Genomic DNA, 26,304 nt, shown 5'->3' with positions numbered 1-26,304 from the left:
AAGGCGTCTGCTAAATGCCATAAATGTCAAATGTAAATGTAAAAATGTTAAAGGAGCAGGGCGTAATTTGTCGGAAATCAACTCTGGCTACTGTGGAGAAATTTAGTTTGAAGTTCCAAACAACAACATCCTCCATAAGAATAATATAAACCCCAAAAATGGACTTGCAGTGTTGGACATTAGCTGTTGTGTTTCTGCCTATGCGCACGATTCAAAGAGGTAGCCACCAGAGAAAAAAAGCTAAAAATCAGTGAGTGCACTCCCTTAGAACACCCCTGGCCATAACAACATGTTTGTAAACAAACCGAGTATCAGGTACGACACTGAAAAAGTCATTTTAGAAAGCATTTTTGCGGGACCAAAACAGTTTTCATAAATATTTAAATGTTTCTTTCAAGCGATCTCATTCCCTGATCACCATTGATTAAACCAGTGGAGGCTCCTCAGGGGAGGAAGGGGAGGACCATCCTACGTAGTGATTTCAGAAAAATAAAAAAATGTGAAACATTTAAAAAGCTATCCTTTTTAGATACAACTACACTAAATATATTAATGTCACCAAATACCTGATTAAAACACACTGTTTTGCAGTGAAGGTGTAGAGTAGTCTCAACAGCACCCTCTAGGGTAGCGCCATTTTCCGTCCTCCTCAGGCTAAATTCACTTCAATACAAAACCTAGGACGCTTGTAGTTCTCACCCCCTTCCATACACTTACATAGTAATTATAACAACTTCTGGAGGACGTCCTCCAACCTATCAGAGCATTTGCAGTATGAACTATCATCTTCCACATCCAATCAAAGGATCAGAGAATTAATCTAGCACTGAAAGCATAAACTACAGCTAGCTCTGCTAGTGTACAAAGCTTTCGGTTTTATTAATTTATTTCCACACGGCCCACTGGTGTAACTGCTCGCTGTTGCTCTCGTGATTGTAAACATTGATTGGAAATGTAGGTTACACGCATTAGTTCTAGTTTCTTTCCAAGGTTAATATGGTGACAACGTAAACTGTGTAGCGGTTATTGTAGCGGTCATGGTATAGAGATTTAGCTTGGAGAGTTTTTCTAGAAAGTCGCGGACTTGTAACCCAAACCTTACTGGTTCCAATCACGCTGGGGACACTACTTTTTTTATGCCTTCCCCTATCCCTAACCCTAAACTTAACCAGTCGAAGTTAATGCCTACATTTAATTAGTCAAAGCTAATGACTAAATTTAACCAATCAAAGTTACGCAAATCGTAATTCACTTAATTTACACAATGCATCCTAAATTGTTGACGTATCTTATGTCAAAACAAGTCAAACGTTAGTATTACAATCCCCCAGATCGTAATAATTTTTAGATAGGGTAGAGTGGTGATACACATACAGGATGATTTTCAAACAGGCGCGAGCAGTTGCCCGAGCCCAATCTGAGGTTTGACCCTTGTTGCGCTCTTGGCCAATTTTCAGAAGTGATGTGATGCGCAAACACCTCTGCGTTCCACCTGTATCTGACTCGCAGAGAAGGGTGTGTCGTCTTGAAAAAATATGCTAATACGGTATTCGCATAGGGTAGGATGTTGCGCACTATACTTGGAGAAAAATACCATTTCAATTGCTTTATTGCTAGACAAAGACACTACCCAGAAAATAGAATATATATATAATAGAATATATATATATAATAGAATATATAGGACTCATTACAGTTCTGTAGATGCTTTAGATGCTACCGGTGATCAAGTAATCAGAAAATACATTTGACAATCACGCCATTCTGTATTTAACACTGGGGATCGGGACCAGAGCTTTTCCAGTGCTTTGCATTCCAGTGCCAACCGTCTCAATTAACTGCTTGATTTTGTCATCTACGGCATTATGTTTTATAGCAATCTTTGATGCAGTAAAATTAGCTTTTGCTTTTGAGACAATTGGCAATGGAGCACAGGAGGAATGGTTTGGACTCATTACTGGTGCGCTCAGTGGATGGTGAAGGTTAATCTTAAAAACAAAATAACATATTAAGCCTATAACCAACTAAAGGTTCCATACCATATGATGCTAAGTGAAAATAACAAACATTTTATAGGTTGCTCTTACGTATTATTCATCTGGATTTTGAGTGACCCCTCCATACCCAGGCCGTCGCTGGCCACTATAAAGCCTTTCCTTCGCATTTGTTCAGCGTATTGAATGTTTATCTTTAGCTGTTCGTTTTGAATCAGCAACTTTTTTTGATGACAAACAAATTGATTTTATTTCAAGGGTTTTCCCCCTTCCAAGTGACAACACATTGTAAAACGATATGAGTGATGCGCACAGGTTATTTAAATAAGGCGTGTCCGCCTCTTTTGGCGTTCGCCTCCGCACAGAAGTGCAGCATAGAAAGATCTTTGAAAATAGCTTCTCAATACAAAGGCGCAGTATGGGCGCAGGAAAATGTGCCCGTACATCAGCTTTTAAGTTTCTTTGAATCACCCTGATACTATACAACCGAAGTGATTGCTGAAATTAAAACATATTTTAAACCTTGTGTATGATATGTATGATATATTATTTAAAAGGTAATACCATGGCCTTCATAAATCAATAGTGAAATATAGTTTGCAATACAACTGAGCATCTTGCCTAAGCAAATAACAAAGATCAATTAAACATCACTATGAGACAGTGTACCTCCAAATGGTACCGATGGCCAAAATGTGAGGGTCTGCCTCATGGACTATAGTGCAAACAATCAATATCTGAAACTACTGCAGATCTAATAATAGAACAGTGTGGGGTGGTTGCACCGAAATATAGTTTTTTAATTCTAAATCTTTGGACGAGTGGTAGTCTTACCTTCGGGTACTGTTGAACTGGGATGAGAACTCTTTCTGAGAGCTTGATGTTTTGGTTACTGATGACATCTAGGTATTTCTTCACATCGCCGTCTTTTCTCAATTCATCTCCCTCAAATTTTTCAATTTCTGGAGAAAGAGTATTCAAGAATAGATAATTAGACATGTGTGCACTCTGTAAGCTACAATGATGCAACTCAAAGGTTCAACATGCTTATCATCCTTATTATATCCACAGTAATCATCAGAATTCAAGATCAGAGCATGCCTTGCAACTGATCATCCCAACCAAGGTTATCATTTCTAGTACCTAAACGGTAAGATGGGTTGAGGACGTACATGAGTTGTCAGGTCAAGCATACTGTAATAAACCTGTTTGAGTAAAACTGTCATGTTATAATCCTATGGTGCTGAACAGTGATATTACCTGCTTGATGAATTTTATAGCACTTGTGAGACTTGAGTCAAAAGCGAACAGCCATGAAACATTAAGGAGCCTGGAAATTAAGCTGTCATCTGGGCTCCTCTAGGATACCCCTCTGTCACTGGCAAATGAATGCTCAGCAGAATTAAGAATTATTAATCTGCATCACTCTTGTAGAACAATACAAGAGAGACCTGAGTAAAAGAGAGGAGAGGAGACAGGAGGGCCCCTCTGGTAATCTCCCACTAGCAAAGCCCATGCCTCGCCACAAGGCCGGTGCTTGAGAGACTCAGCTCCATCTATTTATACATTTCTAACAGAGATGTGAAAGAAGAAGATCAGGTGAAATGCATCTTATTGGAGTGGCTTCCTAGGGTGAGATTTTGGTGTAGAATGGAGGATGTGTGATATACTGGATTGTCTCTGTTAGATTAACCTATTTCAATAATTAAAGGTAGACTCTCGGATATGATATGATATGGGATATCATAGCAAAACGCTGCCAGAGACTTTCAAAAATGGAAATGTAATAGACTAGAGAATAGAGCATGTTGTGAGAGAGCGAAAATCCAAAGTTAAAAATCCAAATCCAAATCAAAGACATTTCAGAGAAGGGAAGAAAATATTACACTGTAGAGTTGTGTAATGCGATTATGTCGGCCATTTTATGTCTGAGGGTAGTGAAACGAGTGAATGCTCTTGTTCACTACAATATCTTTGATGAAAGTTGCTCTGTTTTTATGGGTTTGACGTCATAACCCAGAGTATACCTTTGAATTCAAAATTACTTGGCTGTGAACAGATATACTGTAATAAACCATATGCTGTATTGCACATAACTGTTGTGTTATTATAGACAATAACCAAACCCATTTATAACAAGCCTGCACAGTTTGGTTTGGTTCAAAAGAGAGAGTACTTCAAGTGTTCCCAAAAGCTATATTATCTGAAAATGGGAACATGAGACTGCATTACTCTAATACTGCAATTCAGGTTTTATCGGATCAAACCCTCTGTGTCTCAATACTGTGCCTCTTGTGGTCCAACTGTTACTGAGTAAAATGGCTTTTAGGGAGAGCTAAATGTGGCTGTACATAGTGTATCCACAGTGACAGCCAAGCTAAGCGTATAAAGTCTGAATTGTTGGCTCAAGTTCAGTCTTTGTAGTTCCCTGTGTGGCAGTGCCTGGTTGAAAATAATCAACTCATTATGTTCTGGTTTATGTTTCATGCTATTGGTGCTGCAGAAGTTGTGATTCCTTGAAGTGACTTTCTGCACATTAAATACTTAATACTTAATGATCCCACTATTATTTTTTACATTCTTTTTTGGCCTCTGAAAAACATCAACATAATTTAATTTCTAAACAAATGACTCAATTCAAGATAAATCAGGTAATATTGGGATTAAGTTAGATAGATTTATCAATTTCATTGAATAGATAGTGAAATCTTCTAAAACTTCTAGAAAATTCTCAGTAGCCTAATGTGGGTATTCAGCTGTGGGTTTAGGGAGGTTTTCACCAGATTTAATTGAATGGCCCTTTCGAACATGACAGAATCCCTTTGATTGTGTCACTTGTGCTGGGGAGATTATTTGGATTGGAACACAGTGCCTGTTCAGTTCTGTGAAATTCATAAATGGAGCTAAACTGAACTCAAAATGGGAGATACTGCTGGTGTGTGACTCCTAATAAGAAAATGCCTCCTAATAATGAAGGGTGTGAATTTGATCCACTTAAGCCCACTGTCAGATTGTGTGAGGGTTTTGTCTGTAACACCCCAATTATAAACTGTATTTAGATATGCAACAGAATAGGAGTAGATCTTTCCTAACTCTACTGCAGTGCTACAATTCGTATGTACTGTACAGTCCTAGGGACAAGATGAAAATGCACTGAGGTATCTGTCAAAACTTTGAATCTCCTCCAACAACACATACTCTTAAATGCCAACTTGAAAGGGTTTCCAGGGAGAACTGTGATCTCTTTTCTGACCTGTCTGACTCTGAATGGAGCAATCCACAGCACAGTGAAATCAGAATTCTTACTCATGCCGCCAACACCTGCTACTGTGTACACCTAAGACTGCTTACTGACCTTCCAGGTGAACTGCTTAAAAGACCTCTTAATCCCCAACATCTGCTGATTGCATATGCTCTGGCTGGCTCTGTGACACCTGCCTTCTCCAGGGTACATAATAAAGTAGCCAATGACCCTTGGCTCATACTAAAATTTAGCTTTCAACTATTTCAATCAAGAGCATGCTAAAATGGCAAAGGCAGTTGTAAGAACAAGTTGAAACAAAAGCCTCTAGATATTCCAGGTTAATTCTGCTTCTGTCCCTGTTACCTCCAGCATCACAATCTAAATACTGCTGACATACATGTGCATTAGAAACAAGTACTTGCCAGTGTAAAACACTAAGCTGTAGCCAGTCAAACAATTGGAGCACACCCATAGAATGGTTGACGTGCAGCATCCCAACTACATTCCTAGAAAAGCTGTGAATCACACTCTTTGTGTGAGTCTGTAAGACTCAATGTGTCACATCCAACCATGAATATGTATATCTAATATCCATTTCAGACGACAGGGAGTCAGAGTTCACTGTATTCTGTTTGAGTGTGCTGCATATTAAAGTGCTCTATCTTCCTTGGATCTCCTATACCTATTGGAGGTCATTTGTTATTATGGTACGTCATCTTTGGGGGCACATTACTGAATCGATGTAATTGACCCAGAGGGAATGGTATTCCAACCAGCCTCATTGCATAAAACACAGCAAGAACTAGTCATACTGCAGTCACCACATTTGCTGTAGATCTAAAGGCTGAGGTGAAAATGGATTCACAAAAGAATCCACACTAAAACAGATTACAGAACCAAAAAAAAGAAATCTCAAGGTCAGAAATCTGAGATAGTATGACAACATTTATTACTCCGCAGTAAGTACAGTAGAACAGAGACACATCATAGAGGTAGCACATCATTACTTTGGAATTGTTGTGGGTATAAAGGGCTGCTTTCAGGCAACTTGTTTCATATTCTTATTGGATGGAATCCTAACTCGAGATCTTTGCATGCAACTATGACATTTGCTCAAATCTTGCTTTGAAGTCAATGGGAAATTTGAGAGATGATTTGATTTACGCATGCAGATCTCGATTTAGGATTCTACCCACAGTGAATAAAGGACTTTACTTGTATGACTAAATGGAGAAAAGGGTATTCTTGAAGTTGCTCTCTCTCTCTCTATCTCTCTCTCTCTCTCTCTCTCTCTCTCTCTCTCTCTCTCTCTCTCTATCTCTCTCTATCTCTCTCTCTCTCTCTCTCTCTCTCTGCATAAAAAAAACAACCAGGAGAAATCCACAGTGCTGAATCCTTGAGTATGCTGGTCGACAGATGTCAGCACAGTGGGGTTCTTAAGCCATTGAGGTAAAGTTATCTGAAAACTGACATACACTAATTAAGTCAGAGCAGAGACCACATAACTGAGTTTTAGAGAGTACTAGGTCACATAAGGATGTGGCCTCAATCCTAGGATTCATCGATACCTACAAAGATAGCACAAAGATATTAAGAGGATACCAATAGGATAAAATCAAGTTTACAGAGTCTTCATACTATCATACCCTTAATGTGCACAAGATGAAAACATCACAGGTAGTACCCCTGCCAGAGGTGGACTTGAAGCTACATCCATACTTTGATTTCCTGATTTCACAGCACACCAGGAGCCTAATAACAGTGGTGAACCTAACATAACTCAAATCATAGTCTGGGTCAATTCCCAAGACTGATATGACATGCCCTAATCGAAACCTAATGTCTTGAAATATGTTTTTTTTTACCCCATAAATAATACAATGAGTAGTACCCCATCTGTTTCTTTTGGTCAATCACATTAACATAGCTGGGATAGATACCATCTACATCTGTGATCACACCACAGACCTTGGGTGAACTGAGAACTGTGATGACAGATTATCTCATCTGCATCACAAATAGCCATAGTCAGGTGTTTCATCAACATATTTGGACTAGGGAGTACAAGGGGTAAGCTTGTACATGAACATCCATTCCAAGCAGAGAAAATCTCTAGCGCAATCGTTGACCCAAAATAAGAGTTATGCCCTCACACAATTTTTCTCATTGTTTTCAAGAGGACAATTATGATGGCCATTGTTGTCCCCCATGTATTTGCCTAAAAGGGCTCTCAAAATTCATGCTCATTTTTGGTGACTTGTAGGATTAGGGTATAGAAAGTTCTTACCCTAGAATGAAGGCAAGTTAGCTGCAAAACTAAAGAGGACTTTGCAAAGGAGCAATTACTCTGGTCCAATTCACAGGCTAAAACAATTAAAAGACTGAGGAAAAATAAGGTACAAAAGATTTATTTAATCAAGTACTGCATCATTTACATTACAGGAAAAATCTGGGATTTATTTGACCAAGGGAGAGGACTGGAGGCACTGGTGGATTCAGGAACTTGATCCCAGAATCCACTTGTTTAACAAGCAACAACTCACTTTCACCTAATTCTCTCATTCTGAAAATTAACCACAGAGGGAAAACATTAGTTCATAGATAGTAGTTAGTTATTTAGCTAGCTAACTAGTTAACATTTAACACAGATCGCAAGGGTCCAGGGAGCAACTAACGTTATATCTTAAGGAACGGCAAGGAGTCGAAAACCAGTTAATACTACTATAGCTAATTGGTCCCTCCAGCTACTAACATTAGCTCCTCTGATGTTGTAGCTAGCTAGCTGTCCGATTTTGTTAGCCAGCTAATTTTCACTCCTCCACTCAATTATTTGATCAGGTAAGTTACGAATGTTGCTCAACATTTCTCTGGCTAGCTAACAGAGGACTCGATCCAACTAGCAAGATACTTAACAATGCTAACAATTCTTGTTCCCTCACACTTGCTCCCTCACCTCAAACTTTCCAAATGTCAATTGTTACTGATTGGCAACATTTTGACAAAATGTTTACTGTACACTTGTTTATAACTTTGGAAAGATTGTGACATGTGTTTGCAAGGGCATTTATTCAAATATCTCTAGCCATATTTACAAATCAAGGGTTTTTTCAAGGGATTTATGAAAATAATGGTTTACACATACAAATCAAGAGGTGTTTGTGTGGATAGTAAATTATATTTGTGCTTTGTGTCATTACAGATCATTGTACACATTTGTGAGTTGTACTCACTACTTATTTACAATAATATCAGCAGTAATCTAAAGACTACCTTCATGTGCAGTTGCGCATACCATTATAGCATTTGTTTTACACAATGGAACTACTGCATATTCATAATCAGCTCAGTTTCTGTTCTCTTTCTATACTTGCAGATGACACTCATCAGCCATGTGCATCACATCTAGATGCTTCTGAGATTCAGAAGCTTGACAGTAACTAGAATTCAGTCAAGGCTAGGCGGGAACAGGTGGGAAGCAGTGTATCTGTGCAGTCTCAAGTTGGACAATGAAGTGCAATTCTGACTGCACAGCTTGAAAACATGGAAGTGAAAACATGACGGCTATTGAAATCCTCAATAAAACATCTTATGAATTGTTTGAATAACCACCACACAACCATCAACTGAACATATATGTGCAATCAATAGATCTCTCAAATACCATAACGCTTTATATCCTACCAGAGTCTACATTGTGGCATATACGGCTTTTGCTGATTCAGGTGCACATGTGTCAAGAAAACTCATGAAAGCACGTGTCAAAATTCATGATTGGCCATGAAAAGTGCCTCGCACTGATCAGCGCTGGTTGGAAACTGCTCAAAATGTATCTTTTCAAACGCGGTCAACAAATTGCTGGTTCAACAGGATTATACATTATCATGGTGAAAGTCTGAGAAAAGTCAAGGATAATCTGCTCTGACAATGCTTAGCTCTCTCTGTGATCAGGATCACAGTGTGAACAGTATCTTTGATGTCCTTGCTCTAAATTAGGACTCATTTTGCAGTAGGGGATTGAGAACTGAGAACAAGGATATGAAGAAAACTAGAAAACCAGGTTATGGTCATTTTCACAATTATCCAGATCATTTTTTGTTTTTGATTTGTTGCTCTAAAGATGATTCACCAGAGCACTTTATGAAACTTCCCGTACTCTAATTTCCATGAGATAATATCACGGTATCAATTACTATAGGTGATAATATTACAGCTTATTATTCAGCTAATGCCTCCTGATGCAAATGTTGTCCTATAATTACTCATTCATTTTCGCACCAACAATAAAGCAGTCTTCCAGAAATACAGATTATTTACACTCACATGACAGGATGCCAATGATCTTTGGTTAATATGCTTGATCCTGAAAAATGAACATCCAAAATTAGCAGCAATACCAGACAGCTCTCTCTTTTCTCTGAATGTGCAGTTCTCTGTTTTGCTCTGACATTACAGCGCATACTTATCAAATCTTGACAGCCATTTTCTGGGTAAAATAACAAATATTAATGTTTTACTGACAGATTCCATAATGATGTCTTGTGATGCCACTTTAAACCACTGAACCATAATTCCATGATACCTTACACAACACTTTTTGGACACACTGAGGAAACGAAGGAATAGTGGCTTTGAGGTGTGGCAGAAAACTACTCATGTGTAACATATTCCACATGAACATACAGATATGGAATATAGCTAATCCCAACTCTGCATTTACCAATGAATGCAGATACATATCAGCAGATTAAGGACTGTGGTTTATTGATTACCTATCATATACCTACTGTAAGCATATATCATTGATGTATAGTATGTTTGTCATTGTCTATGGTAGCACAAACAATGGCATGTAAGACAACCACTTTAAATGAACAATCACTTTGCAGTACTCTGACCCACTCTACCGACATACAGTAGAAACACTTGCTTCAGTGAGAGGTGCATCTTGCCTGAGAATGTGAAATTGGCCGTGCACACACTGACTCAAAATGAGTACTTATTTTCTCCAGGGCTCTGGCCATCACACACTACACAACGTCTAGGACTATACTACTGAGGAATACTGCTCTACATTGACATAGAACCAGTTCAGATGAATCCAACATGGCAGGTGACCAATAGCTTTTTCAGCATCTTGGTCCTGCCAACCTGTCTCCTCTGGCTGGTATCAGCCATTGCCTGACATGCACAACAAAACACACATGATACTCTTATCACATGCAGCGACTTAAGACAAAAGTCCACTGCCAATTTAATTAATTTGATTTGTGCCATATACAGACCCTTTGTGGAATTCCTCCCATTAATGAGGGAGGAGATATAATCTCCATCAGACCAATAGATTATCACCAGCTAATTATTTCTTGAGTTAATGGAAATTAGCAATCCACACACAAGGAATCTTTACATCCACCTTAAAACACTATTTATACCTGAAAAACATTATCTAATCTTAAAATGCCCTTTGGCTATTCTGACTTTGTATGCATTTTTGGGCAGTGATTTACAGTAACTCATATTTACAGTATAATGCTTACAAACTGTAACACAGCTTTAACCAACATGTGAGAAAACGCTATTGAAGGCATCATTCCAGTGTATACAGTACCTACTTATACTTTGGTCACCATCTCAAAAATGGACTCAAAGGCAGTGGTAATAGTGGTAGCACTAGTTGTAATAGGCTATCATTTCAGTATGTGTAGCTGTGGTTTAAGCTGTGATAAACAGACATAATACTTGTATCAACAATAGTATAGTTAACAGCATGTTTGTACCAAGGTTAGTGGAGGCGTACAATCAAGGATGGCATGTGGCTTTAAGGTCTAGTTGTCAGCCTCCAAACTATATCAACTCTTTTCGTTTGATTAAACTGCTGAACAAGCAGAATAGGCCTCTTGCCCGGGTTTCACTCAATAAAATACAGTTCTGAAAGTCCTCTGATAAAAATCTCTCTGCACATGTTCTAGGACTTCCTTTAGTGCAGAACATTCCTCCACATTACACTGTCTTCTTTTATAATATAAACCAACCTGGCCTGATTTAGTAACAATGGTCAGACCAGAAAATCAGAAAATCCAACGTCAACCATCAGCACCTACATCATAAAAGCTGAGCCCCAATGGTTTGGTTAAGGTCTAAGGCAGCGGTTCCCAAACTTTTTTGGGTAATGTACCCCTAACACACTTTGACCTGCCTGAAGTAGCCTACCCCCTCATGCGTGAGACCGGCGTGATTCCTAGATTAGGTTTAATTGGACTAAATAAAGTTCAATATAAATATTATTTTTCTATGTCATTTAACCATATTGATAATGTATTAATTAATAATTTAACTATATTGATAATGCATTATTATAATACTCATGTACTCTTATCATCAGTTTAATATTTTTGTTATAGGATTTCACATCTTCAAGTATCCAGACAAATTATATAAATACAAAGATCACATTTTATAGAGATACTCCCAATATATGTACCCGAATAGACTTTTGTATGAGAATTGAGGACATCAATGAGAAATTTGAGGTGCCGTTGTAAATGGGCTGGTTTCATGCTATTAATTGAGAGGACTTCGCCGTAGAGGAAACAGAGGCGGCTCCGTAGGTGTGGAGGTAAAACCAAGGAGGACATAGGCCTACTGTCCATGACATTGACGGTACTTTTCAACTTTTCCACTGGTTCACTTGAACAGCGCGTTTCTGTCATCGATCCAAAACTAGGCCTAGTTGTAACTGAAAGTTAGCTGTTACCTTAAATGGTGGACCACTCCGGCGCGCACGAGCAGAGGAACAGGTACAGGTGGCACGAGCAGCGGATCAATGGGCTGGCAGAGGCCAGGGAGACAGAGCAATGCGCACGGAAACTAAAGTAAAAAAGTAGGCCTATGAATATAAAATAACCTAGATATTTCACACCAGTGAACTCAGTTAATTTTTACTGTCTATGGAGATTGAAATAAATGCAACATAACCTTTTTGAAAATATATTTTTCCCATGTTTTTTGTTGCACGTTTTAAAATCTTCCCACGTATTCCCAGGGGATTTCCCTAGTCCCTCGGGGTACAAGTACCGACGGTTGGAAAACACTGGTCTAAGGAATTGTTATCTCAGAGTGCAAGTGCAACTAACAAACAACCAACCCACAAACATATTTCTAAACAGCATATGTACCATCCACTTTGTTTAATTTGTAATGACAACCTGGTTAACAGAATGGTTGATAGCTGCAGTATTAGGGGACAACTGGACACGTTACTGTGCCCTTGTAAAAAGTCTGAAGTTACATCCAAAATATAAAGAAATCACCAAGGATAAAGCCTATTTGCTGAAGTTATAGAGAAGGTCTTTTTGGTTTCTGAATTTTGAATACACCCAAATTGTGTGGTCCTCAATTTCCATAGAAATGAAAAACATGACCTGTAGACTATTCAAGCCTCGGTTCATGTTCAAAGGACTGAGTTTGAGCCAGTATTCAACTTGTCTCTAACAAAGTTTCATTCATTACACATATAACACAAATGCAACACAGATACATGTCCCACATTCCCTATTGGTTAGAAGAACTGCTAACGCGACGAGGAATCGTAAGAACAGGTTAGAGAATAAATACATTAATCCTAAATAATGTGTTCCATTGCACCAGAGTAAATCCTGGTTCAATCTGATCTACAAGGCAGTAAATCCAGAACTGTTAATAGTCTAGTTTATTTGATAAAACCTGCCGTAATGGATCAGTACAGGTAGGCTACCCACCCATTTATTTCCCAAAATACAGTGGGAGATGATGCCTACAGTCAAAGAACACCAACAGATGAAACCACCGAAATATCCTATCATATCTAACACATTGATAATAGTAGGGATTCAGGACTGCCAACATTATCACACATTACCTTCGGCGAGCAGGCGCATTGCATGAATAAAAGAGGTGTCCAGGCTATCTTTTTCGGCCATCAGCTCTGGTAAGTATTTGTCCTGGTCCATCATAGAGTACCTTTCCTGGTCACCGCTTGTGCAGGTGAAACGACAAAAGTGTTAATCGTCGGAATGGCCGGTTTGGTTCCACTTAGTAATTATCTTAGCTAGTCTACCGCAGGAAAAGTCGTAACAAATCACTAAAAATGCACAATATGTTTCACTGGGAGATAGAAAGAACAAGGTGCAAGCCCATCTCTCCAAACCCCGCTCATTCGCGACACTCTCATGGATTGCATCCACCTTAGCTACAGAGGGAATGCCTGTTCCCCGCCCCTCTGTAACAGGATTGGTCATATCACAGGACAGACAGTTCGCAAACAACAAATGGTCTCTACACTGCTATGTTAATGCGATGCACACCGACTATCTCCCACCCTCTGCTTCTGTCTATAGTGCTGAACATCGCTCACGTATGGGAGAATAATAGTGAGGGTAGGCTTAAGTGTAAATTAAACACCACGTCAGTGCTTTAATAATTTATTTACATGTTGATTCAACATGGTAATGCTATGGCAATAACAGCTGGGAGTCTGAGACATGAGGATATCGGTCTGATATTTTTAGAATCCAAAATCTGTGCCATGCGTACCCAGGCTTCTTTGAAAGTTAATTTTCTTCTATTGATAAAGAAAATGTAAAAAAAATGTCCCTCGTGGATTGTTTTGTGGAGTCCTCTTATTTTAGTTTAACTATGATACTAACCGATGGATTTCTTTGCAAGCTCAGGTGACAACCTGTCTACAAAGAGTACTCACTGTAACACACACGCACGCACGCACGCACGCACGCAAGCACACACACACACACACACACACACACACACACACACACACACACACACACACACACACACACACACACACACACACACACACACACAATGTAGCCTAATTAATGATTGAATGGATTACAGATGTATGTGTCAATGAAGTGCCTGTGCGCATAATCATAATCTAATATTGACCTACTACGTATGTTTTACGTACTTTTATTTTCTTTACTCTGAAGGTCAATCTTAATAATAAACATTCGAACATAACAGGTATTATGATTCAGACATTCCCCTTCCAGATAAGTATATGTTTGCTCCCTGCATATTGCCATTTTCCTTTTGTAACCACTCTACAGCCTTCTATTATCTATTTTTTTGTAGACCTTTACTTACTGCTCAGAATAAAGGGGTAATACCTTGGTAACAACATACTGCAGATACATTTCAATACAGTTACATTTCAATTATACATCGTAGAGGAGGAAACACTACAATCAGCACCAATGTGATGAGGGCATGTTTGTGGGAAACATTGCTTTTGATAGTCTTGAGTCATACTTATTTATGCTTTTTGGTTCTCATTCACTTTGAACCATACAGAGCTCTCACAGCCTCTTAGAACAAAGCATACTGTACACGTTCAACAATATCAACGCTAATGATCTCAAAGGGGCAATCTGGGTTGGTACATCCATTTGCTACTTTTACATGATATTTAGCCATTGATTCTTGGAGAATATCACTAACATCATGAGCTTAGTTAAACTTTCTTCACTATCAGAACCCAAAATAAAAGTTTGTTTTAAACTAGTTGAAGGGCTTACTGCAAAGCACAGAGCTAGACAGTTATTTTCTTGCACATCTATTTGTTTCAAATTATATCTGGATTCAGAAAATGTGTAAAGTACATAGTCAAGCAATACTCCAGTTAAGGTTGATTTCCAATTCTCGAGGTAGCCTAAAACAGTAAGTCATGTGTGACTATAGAATTAGCAGCAGACACATTTGTTAAACATGTACTGTAGGAAAGGGTCAAGTACAAAAAACTATACAACAACTATAACAACCATATTCTTAAAAGGAAAGAAAAAACATTTATGAAGAATTTATTGGAACTTTGATCAGAAAGTTATGTCTGTTGAGTGTTCTTTTCTTTTCAGTGCAGAATGGGTCTGCTGTGGTGTTGTTAGTTGCATAAGGTTTAACAATGACCTCAGGATTCCAGCAGACTTCTCAGAAGTTGCTGCTGAAGGAGTATGTTGCAAATACATCACTGATAGTAGAGGAGTACATTGCTTTGTTAAGATATTATTATTATACAAACAGTTTATTGTGAATGTTAATCCAAGAGAAGGATCATGAAAGACAGTATGGTACAAATAAATCACTAAAGATGCCAAAGTCCCAAATAAATTCCTACAGTATGTTAATATTGTTTACCACGTATGCAGTAATATACTGTATATTGGATGGATTCTTGCAGCTCTCTAGTGGCCAAAACATAAAACTGCAAGACTCAGTGGTGAGTCCAAATATGATATTGATTGATTGATGATTTGCATTTATATTGTCAATAAGATGCAGATATTGGCGGTTTCTTGCCATTGTGGTCCACTATTACTCCAAGCTCTGATCTGTGTCTGAGCATTTCAAAGGTGTGGCTACTCTTGCATCAGCATCAAGGTTAACTTTGTCTCATGGTAACGCATACTGTACTGTACACAACAGTATGCGTTGAAAATAAAGCTATCAAACATGAGCTGATTATACTATCCAAAAATTACAGCCCATGGTTATTACAAAGCCAATATACACTCACTGAACACTTTATTAGGAACACCTGTACACCTTCTCATGGTGGAGGTGGTGTAATGGTGTGGGGAATGTGTTCTTGGCACACTTTGGGCCCGTTAATACCAATCAATCATCGCCATCAATCATTAAGCCTTATCCTAGACTAAATTACACTTTTAAACTGGACTAATTTAAATTGCATTTCTCAGACATGGTTTAAAATAGTCTCAGACTTTCCCTAGCATAGATTTAAAAAGTCTGATTTCCAGAAGGAAGATTAGAGCTTATCTAGATCTAAGTGAAGATTTAAATTAGACCTAGCCAGAGCCAGATTACCGTAGTTTGTCAATGGCAATGTTAGGAAATGACCTATGAACACCACAGAGTGCAACCATTTTAGATGTGCGTCTAGTCCAGGATTAAAAAGGCATCATCTGCTTTTTCATTTGTGTTCATGCAAATTGTAGTTCAGGTTTTCTTTGCTTGGCTTCTGTTGCGGTATCATGCTGATTTTTTTCAATAATGGTGTGTTTGTACAGTCAGCTTCAAGGTTTGTTAATTTCAAATTAACTAATCATTTTGAAAGTTTTCATCTCCCTACATTGTTGAGCCTACTGACTTAATTTAAGATCTATTTGTGAGACCTTCCCAAGGTGTCATGTGACAAGTTGATCCAGTGCTCTCCATGACAAACAATTGGAATTTGTTTTCCATCCCATGTTTTAAAGCAACCTCACACAGACCTCTAATTAATCATTACTGTATTTTAGCGAGGGGCTCCATAGTCCAGCACTAAGTAATAAGAAGTTAAGCACTGTTTCAGAAATCCACTGTTTTACTCTTGATTACTCTAAGTAGCATCAACTCTGTCTGGGAAACAGCCCCTTGGAGTTGGAGTATATTACTACTTAATGCCAGTGGAAAATCAAAATCAACGGATACATTTGGCACTACTCATGATTCCCAAAAGCATAACCAAGCAAAGCATAAACAATATAATGTAAAAACAGTTCCCAAATATTCCAAATGTGTGGAGCCTGTAATGCTATCTAAAGGCAGATGTAATTGAAGTCTACATGAAAAAAACAGTGTGAATGTAACGGAAAAGGAGATGATGGATTTGTTATTTTAGCAGAGACCTAGAAAGTGGAAATGCAATAGCTCTTTGTGTGAATTATTAACCAGCACAGTTTAGTGAAGGAAAGAGGATATTAAGGTATGGTCAATTTGAGAACACATGGCTCTCATCGGCTTCTCACTTTGTCTTTACATTCTGACGTTGCGAGTGGTACTCTATGAAATGTTATATTCAGTATAGTGCAGTGAATCACAACACTGCAGTAATGTTAGGGCCATGACGCTGAATTTAGGCTGCTTTAAAATACAGGCCTGGCCTAATAATTCCTGCCATTGCTCTTGGCTGAAAGTGTCATCACAACCAGCTCTCTTTGTGTGCAAGTTTGCAGGATTCAGACAAGCCGAAGCCCTTTGTAAACCACAATAATTTCAGGTTTGCTTCCTAGTAAAAGTGGGTTTAATAATTACCTCTGATGAAACAAAAAATGTGGATATCAGACCTTATAGCGATAATTGAATTTCCTGTTTCAGTACTTCCGACAGCTAAAATACTGTATGTATCAGCAGTTACTATGGTTCATCCATTTCATGAAGAAACAATATAATAAAAGCAATAAAGCATCACAATATAACGTAGGCCTATTTACTAATTGAAAGAATGTGTACACAGTAGGCTATCTTGTTGTGAGTTTAATTAAGTTATTTCATTTTGAACCATTTCCCACATGTAAAAGAACTGCAATGAAAGGTGCAATTATTTAACTTGCCAGGAAATTAATTATTTTTTTCTCCACAAAATGAAATCTGTTAAGCATATTATCACACATAATAAAGGGTTCTGGTGTACAAAGAAAGTGGAAAAAAAAGCTAATCTTCTGTTTCCCTCTCTAAGCCCTGGTGTGCAGTAAAATGTAACTGACAGGTGAAAAGGATGCAGATGAGCCAGTTGTCTAGAAAACAAATCAGGGGAAACAAATTGAAATCAAGATGTCTGTTGTCTATAAAACTAAATTAAGCTGCATATCATTTTGGAAGTAGCATTATAAATGCAATGTGGCTGTTAGGAATGTGATTTGTGACACTTTAAAACAATTTCTGGCATAACTCAATAATGTATTGTTAGTGCTGCCATGAAATAATGTAAGGCAGATTGCTTCATGGCTGTTCTGTGCTGGTCATAAAGAGATATAATGCATATCAATAAGTAAAGCAAATGTATGTGACTGCTTTATCTGTTCAGTCCATTTTTTTATAGCATAAACATTCATGGGAATCAGTGTCAGAGTTGATCAATATCCACTATCTGTCTTAGGCCTACTGGTTATGAAGGCAAGCCATATTTGGTGGTATCTACACAGTGTTTATGTAATGTAATAAAGGTGAAGACTTGTCAGCATTCAGGAAACTTAGATCTGTACTGTAAGAATGACAGTGCAGTGTCTGACAGCAGGCACACATGTATTCGCAGGGCACAGAAGCAAATTAAAGGTCTAAAAAACACCTTCTATTTTACACTATATTATGCCTAAAATGTCCATAACATGTGTATTGTATCACTCACAATATCAATTAAATACCACTATAGCCATACAAATTAGATCTAATCAAAAGCATGACATGAACAATATCAACACAGCATAGAGCAATAACATCAGGATTTACCATTTACCAGTGTAGTTTGTCATTGTTCTCATTCCTCAAGAAAATCCATCAGAATTACAGTAATTTCATGCACATGCACTATTAAGAGATAGATGTTTTTTTAGAACGTGCGATTTATCCTGAGGTTCAAATGACTTTAAGGTGCAAATGAGTTGGAAGTAGCAGAGCCATATATCAGAGGGCATATATCTACTCATACATCACTTTGTGTTTGGATACAGGGTACAACATGCTACAGAGGGGTTTGCAGAGGAAATGAGTCTAGTGTCATTCTCTTGGAAAAACACAAGATTGTATTACCAAACTCATTAGTGAGAACCACATCTAAATAAAGAATCCATAGCTTAAGTGTTTGGTCTCCCAGATGTCTTCTTAAATGCATAATAACTATTTTGATCAATAAATAAGGTCTACCAGGAGAAATACAAAGCCTTAATTCATCCCACTGAGATTGTGCTACCACGAACCCCCAGGACACCTGACTCTTTTAAATGCATTTATTGCACTTTCCTTCCTCTCAGAGTCCCAGTTATGTCTTAGAGATGAACACTCTATAGCCATGCAACATGAATGGCTAATCTTTGTCAGTGCTGTGTAGATTTGTCTCCTTCTCCTTTTAATCTAGAATGCATTCTGTGCAGGGGCATTTTGAGTTTGTAGCACTGAGACATGATTTTCAGAAGCCAAACATTTGGAGTATGTAGGCTTACACAGCATGTAATTATTGACAAAAGACTAAATTCTTTAGGGATGTGTGACATCAAGATTTGTTTTTATCAACCAACAACTTGTCTTTGTATGTATTTGTATAGCCCTTTTTACATAGACAAATGTCACAGAGTGCTTCACAACAAAAACAATACTAAACAATATAAACAATAAATACAATACAAACAATATGATTTAACACCAAACCATAGGACCCCAAAAGTAAGCTAAGGAAAAAACTATAGGGCACAGTGGCAAGGAAAAACTCCCTTGGAGGAAGGACCCTTGAGAGGAACCAGACTCCAGGGGGACCCATCCTCTTCTGGCTGATCAGGTGCTGAACAGTAAACTAATATGGAATGTGGTGTGGTGCAACAGTTCAGGGGTCTATAGTGAAGGGCAACTTTCTGGTGGGACCTGAGTGGGGCGGCAAGGACCAGGCTATAGGGTGGAGTAGATGAATTCAGGAACTTGAGACTATTTTTGAGGGGCTCAGAGCCCCTCAGACAGATGAGCACAAAGAGGACAACACAAGATTAGAGGCTGTTGCAAACTAAAAAACAGATACATTCAACAGTAGGAGAGAATCAGCATATATAAAGTATCGTAAGTAAAGTACACATAAGCGGAATTGAAATCGATTTAATGTGTACTTTATATACCTCAAATATATGAATGTTTTTTTATACCTATTGAAAGTATACTTAATTTGTACTGATGTTGAACTTCCATGTATTCATTGAGAATCTACTTGAATAAAATACTTAATTGTATTTTACATATTACCCAGCATTCCTATCTCAAATAAAACATTTTGTTAACATGTTTACAGTTTGGTTATTTATTGGATTCAATGCTCATTTTGAGATTGGATTATGTATTAACAGTGCTAACCCTAACCCAAGATAAAGTATGTACTATGTACAAGTCAGAAGCCTATGGGCCTCCTTGCTTGACCTGCTGCAAGAGTTACAGAGTTGCATAGTTACATGTCATGTCCCCCTCAACCTCAATGGGACTTCATGTGTTAATAAAGGTTGAATATTAAAAGTAATATTAAAAGTACATCCTGTAAATACCAATGTGTTTTCTGTCTAATTTAAGTGTAATTTTAGTATACACAGAAATATGCTGGTGACACATTATTAATTATTTATTATAATATTATAATTAAACTATAATACACTTCATACTATTTGACAGGTGCTTTGAATGTGACTAAAATTACATTCTAAGGCTGTTGAAAGTACATTTCAGATAATCTTAATATAAGTATACTTAAATATGAAGAGGGCTCAGTTTAACATATTTCAAGTATACTTAACAAGTATATTAAATACAACTTTAGTAAACGTTAAGATGGGTCTTTAATATCAATTAATATACTTTAGTATATTTAAACTCAAGTATACTAGAAATATAATAGTTAAGTATACTTTAAGTATATATTTTTTCCGCTTGGGTGAGGCCCATGGCACATCTAAGGGACAAGGCCAACGCCGCTTACACCGCGTCCACTCTGTCACGGGCCGGCCCGCCAGAGGGACATCAGGTGGGTAGAGGGGGCAGCAGCATGAGCCCGAGATGCGCAGAGCCAGCACCATGACTATGCCTGCACGGTACTGGGCCATAAGCCTGCACTGGGAGGGCCTACAGCAGAGGCCCCAGCCAACCCAATCCTGCACACCACAAGAGCCCACCCACCGCTGAATGGGAAGAAGAACCCGAGATTGGCCCAGGCAGCAGATGTCGCCCCCCCAACCTGTACCAACTTGGTAGAAGGGCCAATACCAAACACCCAGGACGAACCATCCTCGACCCGTCCACCGGCGCAGGGCACCCACAGACAATGACTGTAGCCAGACGCGGAAAAATCCCCAGGGCAACCACCATGCCACATACCTGCATGGGGATGGAACCAGCAGCCCAAAGCCCCAACCCACCAGTGCCTGCTGACCCCCGAGGGATGAGGAATGCATGGAATCACCCCCAACAGCTAACACCAGCCACCAGAGTGGAATTCCTGCATCGGTTGGGGAGATGCAGCTGCCTAGGCCAGCCCCCACACCACCAGAAGGTGCCCCAGTAACCACCCAGCAAGCCAGCCCCCAGGCAGAGACAGCAAGGATGGTTTATCGGTCTCTAAGGCTGGTCGTAACACTGACTAAAGAGATGAGTCTTGAGCCTAGACTTGAAAATTGAGACTGAATCTAACTTCCTAACATGAATCTGAAGATTACTCCAAAGATGGGATGCTATGTCTAATTACGGAGATGAAAGAACACAATTCTCAAGATGGTTTTAATATGTGTATCAAATGAAAGATCAGGGTCAATAGTAACGCCAAGATTTTTTACTGCCTGCTTAGGAGTGAGCGTGGAGCCGTCAAGACTGAGCATCAGATAGGGTAGTAGGTTTCTCTGTTTCTTTGGGCCAAGGATGTGCATCTCAGTCTTTTCCGAGTTGAGGAGTAGGAAGTTTCCCACCATCCACTTTTTTATGTCCGAAACGCAAGCTTCTAAAGACTCCAGCCGTGGTACTTCATATAAAATTGAGTATCATCTGCATAAAAGTGTACACCATGTTTGCAAATAATATTACCTAGGGGTAGCATATACAGAGAGAATACTGAGCCTTGCGGGACACCAAACTGGACCTTAGAGGGAGCTGAGGTTTTCTCATATAGTAGAACAAACTGGTATCTATCTGTTAGGTAGGATCGAAACCACTCTAACGCTAAACCACGCAAACCAACAAGATTCTTTAATCATTCTAAAAGGACAATATGATCAACAGTATCTAAAGCTGCGGTTAAATCAAGAAGTACAAGGACAGACACAGATCTCTGGTGTGAAGCCAGCAATAGGTCATTAACTACTTTGACTAAAGCTGTCTCAGTGCTATGTTGGGGCCTAAAACCTGACTGAAGGGTCTCATATATGCTATTCTGTTTCAGAAACATAGTGAGCTGCTGTGGGCTGCTGCTTTCTCAAGTATTTTCGAGCGAAACAGCAAGTTAGATATTGGCCTATAGTTTTTAAGAGTTTCTGGATCTAGGTTTGGCTTCTTCTTCAATAGAGGCTTAAGGACTGCTACCTTAAGATAACTAGGAACACAGCCAGAAGAGAGAGAACGATTAACAATATCTAGTAAAGGAGCCCCTAGGACCAGTAAAGTTCTTTAACTAGCTTAGTAGGAATAGGGTCAAGTAAACAACTGGATAGCTTAGAGGATGTAATCAAGAATTTATAGAATGGCTAATAATATATCTAGATTCTGGGTTAAGGTTGTTTGTTACTCTGAGCTGGGATATGATAAAAAAAAATCCAGGAGGAGAGGATTCATTTCACTGAATATACTCATCTGTTTTAAGACAAGTTTCAGTTAGTCCTGTCACATCTAATTTATGGTCTGTAATAAGTTCATTAACTAGCCTTAGAAGTAAGCGATCTAATGTTTAGTATGCCCAGTTTAAGCTGGATGTTGGAAAGAGACACAGAGTGCATTTTGCTATCAGCAGAGGGGCAGATTTCTAAACCCATCAGGTTATTGGAACAAGGACCTGACGGTCTATTTAGCTTAATTATACCAGATGCATGATGGGGGACAGAAACAGTCTCAATATGATTAGCTAAAATACCCAAACTGTGTGTACTAATACTATTGGCAGACTCCTCTGAACTAGCAGACTTGGGGCTAAAGGTCTGCTGCCTGGCGTGCACCCGAGCATATCATAGTTAATTAGACTGACGCATCTCTCTTAGCCTCTTTTTGTATTGGTAACAGGTAAAGGCTCAATCTGAATCAGGTGGAACACACCAGCTGGGTCTATTGATTTCCAGCTTGATGTGACTCCTGTGGAAGCCATGAGAGTCCATCTGCGTTTCCATGCTGTTTGGTGTGAGCACCTAGGAACAATAGCCATTGCTGTAAGCGTGCAGCTACCAAGGCTGTAACACACTTATGAGGGTTGAAGATTGAGACTAGGGGTCTAGTGATCTGTGATTAGGGTGAAGTGTTTTCTGTACAGATGCTAATTAAACTTCTTCATCCCCCATACCAGACTCAAGTCTTCTCAGTCAATCTGTGCATAGTTGCGCTAAGCGGGGTTCAGAGACATTGAGGCAAAAGCAATTGCACGCTTGGATCCATCAGCCATTTTGTGGGACAATACAGCGCTGATACCATAGGTTAATACTTTTTCTGAGCTTATCAGCTGTTTTGCGCTCTTGAGCGCTCATTCACTGTCTTTGGACTACTCCCATTTGCTTCCCAGTTGCAGAAAACAGTTCAATGGGAGCAACATGGTGCAGAGGTTTGGTAGAAACTTGTGGTAATAATTGACAAGGCCCAGGAATGAGGAAAGCTTGCTCACATGTTCTGGCTTTGGTGCTTTCAGAACGGTGTCAATCTTGTCCTAAGATTTGGTTTGTCAATTGTGTGTTCACAGTAATCAATGGTGTCCATGAAGAACTGACATTTGCTCTTGTTCACTCTCAATCCGTACTCTACCACCTGTAGGTTTGCAGATGCTTGTCATCATCAGCTCCTGTAACAATAATATTGCGCAGATAGCATTGAGTGCCGGGAATGCGCTAGAGTACTTGGTCCATGACTCTTCCACTTCCATCTGCAGGTACACTTGAGCAAGATAAATATTTGAAAAACACTTCCACTCGCCACTGACACAAAGATATCTTCTATCAGTGGCAGTGGGTACTGTTCAGCATTTAAAATCACCACAGATACGTGTGAGTGTACCAGTCTTCTTGTGTTGCCCAGTCACACAAGTCATCCTTGGAGAGAATGTCTTGATATTCCAAGTGCTGGAGCTCTGCCTCAATCATGGGGCGGATGGTGTACAGTACAGGATGAGCCTTGTGAAACTTGCCTTGTGACAACTGGCTTTGCATTGTCCTCGAGTATGATCTGTGCTTTCATGTGTTTCAGTGTGCCTATTCTGTTTTGAAATACCTGTACCGACTGAGACAGTAATTATGTTAGTCTTTCATCTGTGAAGTGGCTGCTCTGCTTTGAGGTTGCATTGCCTTTATTAACTGCCGGTTAAGCTGGATACTCCTCAGCCATTCAAGTCCATCTTTAGTTTAGTTCCAACTTTAGTTTCACATTTTCTGTATGTGCCCTCCTTTATTACACTGTATGCAGTTGTCTTCAAACCAGCAATTGATGGGGTCATGTTACTTTTTCCCACACCTAAAACATTTAGGGTTAGGGTTAGCTTACATTTAGCTTACTTTTTTTTTTTTTACTTTGATGAAAACATTTGAAAATATTCCAACATCTACGGCCCTATATGACTTTGTAAAAAGGAAAATAAAATGTACACCTCTTTGATTTTTTTATAAATGAAAATATGGTAAAAGTGACAAAAAAAAACTGAGCTTAATGTGGCTAAATTACCTTAAAGAAAGTCGAAATGACCTGAAATTCATATAATGTGCACTCCTTTATGAGGTCTTGCTATGATGAGAAGAAAAAGCCTAAAAGATTTCGAGAAATACTTTTTTTTAAATCAAAAGGAGTCAAATTTAGGCGAAAAACGAGAGCTTAATTCATATTTTTTTCAGCCATTAGGGGAATAAAAGGAGATGCTATGATGTACATTTCAAGTAAAAATAAAATCATTAAAGGGATGAAAGAACTTAGGCAATGTCCCTTTTTGAAAATGAATTGAACCGATTGGGCTTAATGTATCTTAATGTGGCTTAACAGCCTTTAATTGATTTAAAAAAAATCTGAAAATAATCTCAAGGACACCTCATGGTATGACCCTACACCCTCCAAAAGGAAAACAGAAACTGTCATCAATAAACACTATTAATAAATCAAAGATATAGTCAATTGCCTCAGAACTGGCCAAAATAACAGTTTAATATGAGTAAAGGACCTAAAAACAAGTCAGATTGAGATGAAATTCATGCCATTTGCACTCCATCATGAGGACATGATGAGAATAGTAAGTCTAAAGGATTTTGAGAAATATTTTTTAACAATCAAAAGGGGTTAAATTTAGGTGAAAACGAGAGTTTAATGAGGCTTAATGACATAAAATCAAAATGTGAAAATTCATCCTTTATTCAACCATTAGGGGAAAATAAGGAGATGTTATGATATCAATTTCAAGTCAAAATAAAATCATTAAAGGGATGAAAGAATTTAGGTATGTCCCTTTTTGAAAATGAATTGAACAGATTGGGCTTAATGTAGCTTAATGTGTCTTAATAGCCTTTAAATGAATAAAAAAAGGACACCTCATGGTATGACCCTACCAAAAGGAAAACACAAAGCTGTATTTATAAACTCTTTAAATAAATTATTAAATAAATAAATAAAATTAATTATTTGTGTTCCTACTAAATAAAAATGAACTACTTACTTTTAAGTCATTAAGCCCAATTAAGCTTCCGTTTTTGCATAATTATTTTTTGTGTGAATATTTCTCAGAATCGTTCTTCGCATAATACCATGTCCTTATGATGAAGTGCAAATGGTATGAATGTAATCTCATTCTGACTTTTTTTTGTTATTTAGCTACATTAAGCTCTTTTGGCCAGTTCTGGGGCAATCTTTGATTTATTTATTAATAGTGTTTATTATTATTGTTGTTATTATTATTATTATTATTATTATTATGGTTATGATTATTATAATTATTGTGATTATGATGATTATGATGATTATTATTAATTGCCTCGTTAAGCTGTTTTCACGTTAAGCCTTTTAGGATATCCCGGTACAGATATCATTAAAAAAGGAATTAATCCGGCCAGTCCCCACACTGCCGACGGAAATATATGCCGAATAACCTTCTGGCTCCTCCTTTCTCAGTGACTACACTCCTGACAAGTCTTCGTTCTGGAGCAATCGAAACGTGATTAAGGTAATCACCTACATGCCTTAGAGGTGTCGTCTAAATAGAAGTTGGTAGCTGCAGGTTATTATTGAAGTAGCCTAAAACGTGTAGAAAGTCTGGAAAATGACAAAAAAAACTTTTGGTTGGTTTCACCTCAGAACTTTCCTCTCATGGTGTTTTTCCTAAACCCAAAATCG

General features: G+C 38.4%; 1 protein-coding gene across 1 annotated transcript in view; it reads right to left on the bottom strand.

Moving 5' to 3' along the window:
• khdrbs2 (KH domain containing, RNA binding, signal transduction associated 2) overlaps positions 1-13,226 on the bottom strand; it is a gene marked incomplete at both ends in the record, with an annotated part of 69,427 nt that extends 56,201 nt beyond the window's left edge. Inside the window, 2 exons of the mRNA XM_083696252.1 lie at positions 2,829-2,956; positions 13,136-13,226. Of these exons, the coding sequence (XP_083552378.1) occupies positions 2,829-2,956; positions 13,136-13,226 (219 nt within the window). The remainder of the gene's footprint in view (positions 1-2,828; positions 2,957-13,135) is intronic.
• Positions 13,227-26,304: the final 13,078 nt, after the last annotated feature.

This window comes from Argentina silus (assembly GCF_951799395.1).
Source record: "Argentina silus genome assembly, chromosome: X".
Classification (NCBI taxonomy): Eukaryota; Metazoa; Chordata; class Actinopteri; order Argentiniformes; family Argentinidae; genus Argentina; species Argentina silus.
Note: the sequence above shows the minus strand (reverse complement) of the source record. Positions and strands in the feature narration are given on the sequence as shown.